Source organism: Octopus bimaculoides, chromosome 2 (assembly GCF_001194135.2).
Source record: "Octopus bimaculoides isolate UCB-OBI-ISO-001 chromosome 2, ASM119413v2, whole genome shotgun sequence".
NCBI classification, from domain to species: Eukaryota; Metazoa; Mollusca; class Cephalopoda; order Octopoda; family Octopodidae; genus Octopus; species Octopus bimaculoides.
The window spans coordinates 168930907-168932331 of NC_068982.1; the positions used below are offsets into that span (position 1 = coordinate 168930907).

The following is a 1425-nucleotide window of genomic DNA, read 5'->3' on the forward strand; positions in this document are numbered from 1 at the left end:
CCCCCCCCCTCTCTCTCTCTCTTCAAACCCAAAAACTTGTTCCCTGTTCTTGTGTAACATATCCTGATATTATACACACGTGTGCACAAACGAATACACACGAATACACAAACACACAAATACGTTATGCGTATGTGTGTGTATATATAAATATATGATATATAATATATATATATATATATGTATATTATATATATATGCATGTGTGCATGTGTGTATGCGTGTGTGTGTTTGTGTGTGTGTGTGTGCGCATGTCTTTGTGTGTGTGTGTGCGTATGTGAGTGTGTGTGTGTGCGCGTGCGTGCATAAACACTTAAACGTCTTCGAATCATGTCAACCTGTTCGTTATTTTTTCACCAGGTCATATCTCTATTGCAAACTGGACAGCATTTTACTAACATCTTGGATGTTATAAATCATAATTTCTCCTGTATTTACTACACACTCAATCTATTTACCTAAGAAGTTCATGTAGGCACATACGTGGGTTTACTTACTGCTCTGGACGTAACATGGCTACCAAGTAAGTCGGGATTTATTCTTAAACACGAACACATGAGCATATACTTTCTCTCTCTCTCTCTCTCTCTCTCTCACACACACACACACACACACACACACACACACACACACACACACACACATGCACATACTGGTTAAACGAGAAGTGTGATACTTTTAACAGTAAATGCTTTCTATATTCTCTAACAAGAAAATAATTCTACTGGCTACTGGAGAAAGTTTATATGGCAAAACTAGAAATAAACAGTTTTATTCCATGAAAAATGGAACCCTTTCAGACGTCAAACCTCACTCTCTTAACAGCAACGAGAGCTCCCTTATTTTACAATTTTTTCTCAACTGTTTTGGTTTTGCTTTGTGAATTCGTTTACTTTTATTTATTTATTCTTTTTGAAAATGAAGACCATCACTAATTTCATTACTATTCTAGTTAATTTTTTCTTTGATTTCATTTCCCTTTTGGTTTTAATGTCAGTCATATAACACGAAGAAATCTAATAAGCGAAATACTTCTACGTTTAACAAGAGAAATATTATAAATCATTACAGCAATAATTATGATGAATATATTATAACCTAACCTCAATTATTAATTTCTCATTTAAATATTATAAATTTGTTAGCAGAAATGAAGATATGAGAATTGTGCAGTATCCACCATGCATTTTGTCAATGTTATCCCACCCTCTGTCTTTCTCCCGTTCTTTCTACGTGTGTATGCGTATGTGTGTGTGTGTGCGTGTGTGCCTCTGTGTGTGTGCGCGCGCGCGCGCGTGAGTTTGTGTGTGTATATGTATGTATGTATCTGTATGCATGTATGTATACACACACACACACACACACACACACACACACACACACACACACATATATATATATGTATATATATATATATATATATAT

The 1425-nt window shown here is 35.1% G+C and overlaps 1 protein-coding gene across 1 annotated transcript in view; it reads left to right on the top strand.

Annotated features, from left to right (window-relative positions):
• The window catches only part of LOC106876847 (peroxidase-like protein), a 57769-nt gene that overhangs the window by 3147 nt on the left and 53197 nt on the right, over window positions 1-1425 (top strand). Inside the window, exon 2 of the mRNA XM_014925568.2 lies at window positions 361-523. Coding sequence (XP_014781054.1) covers window positions 513-523 — 11 coding nt within the window. The 5' untranslated portion in view covers window positions 361-512. The remainder of the gene's footprint in view (window positions 1-360; window positions 524-1425) is intronic.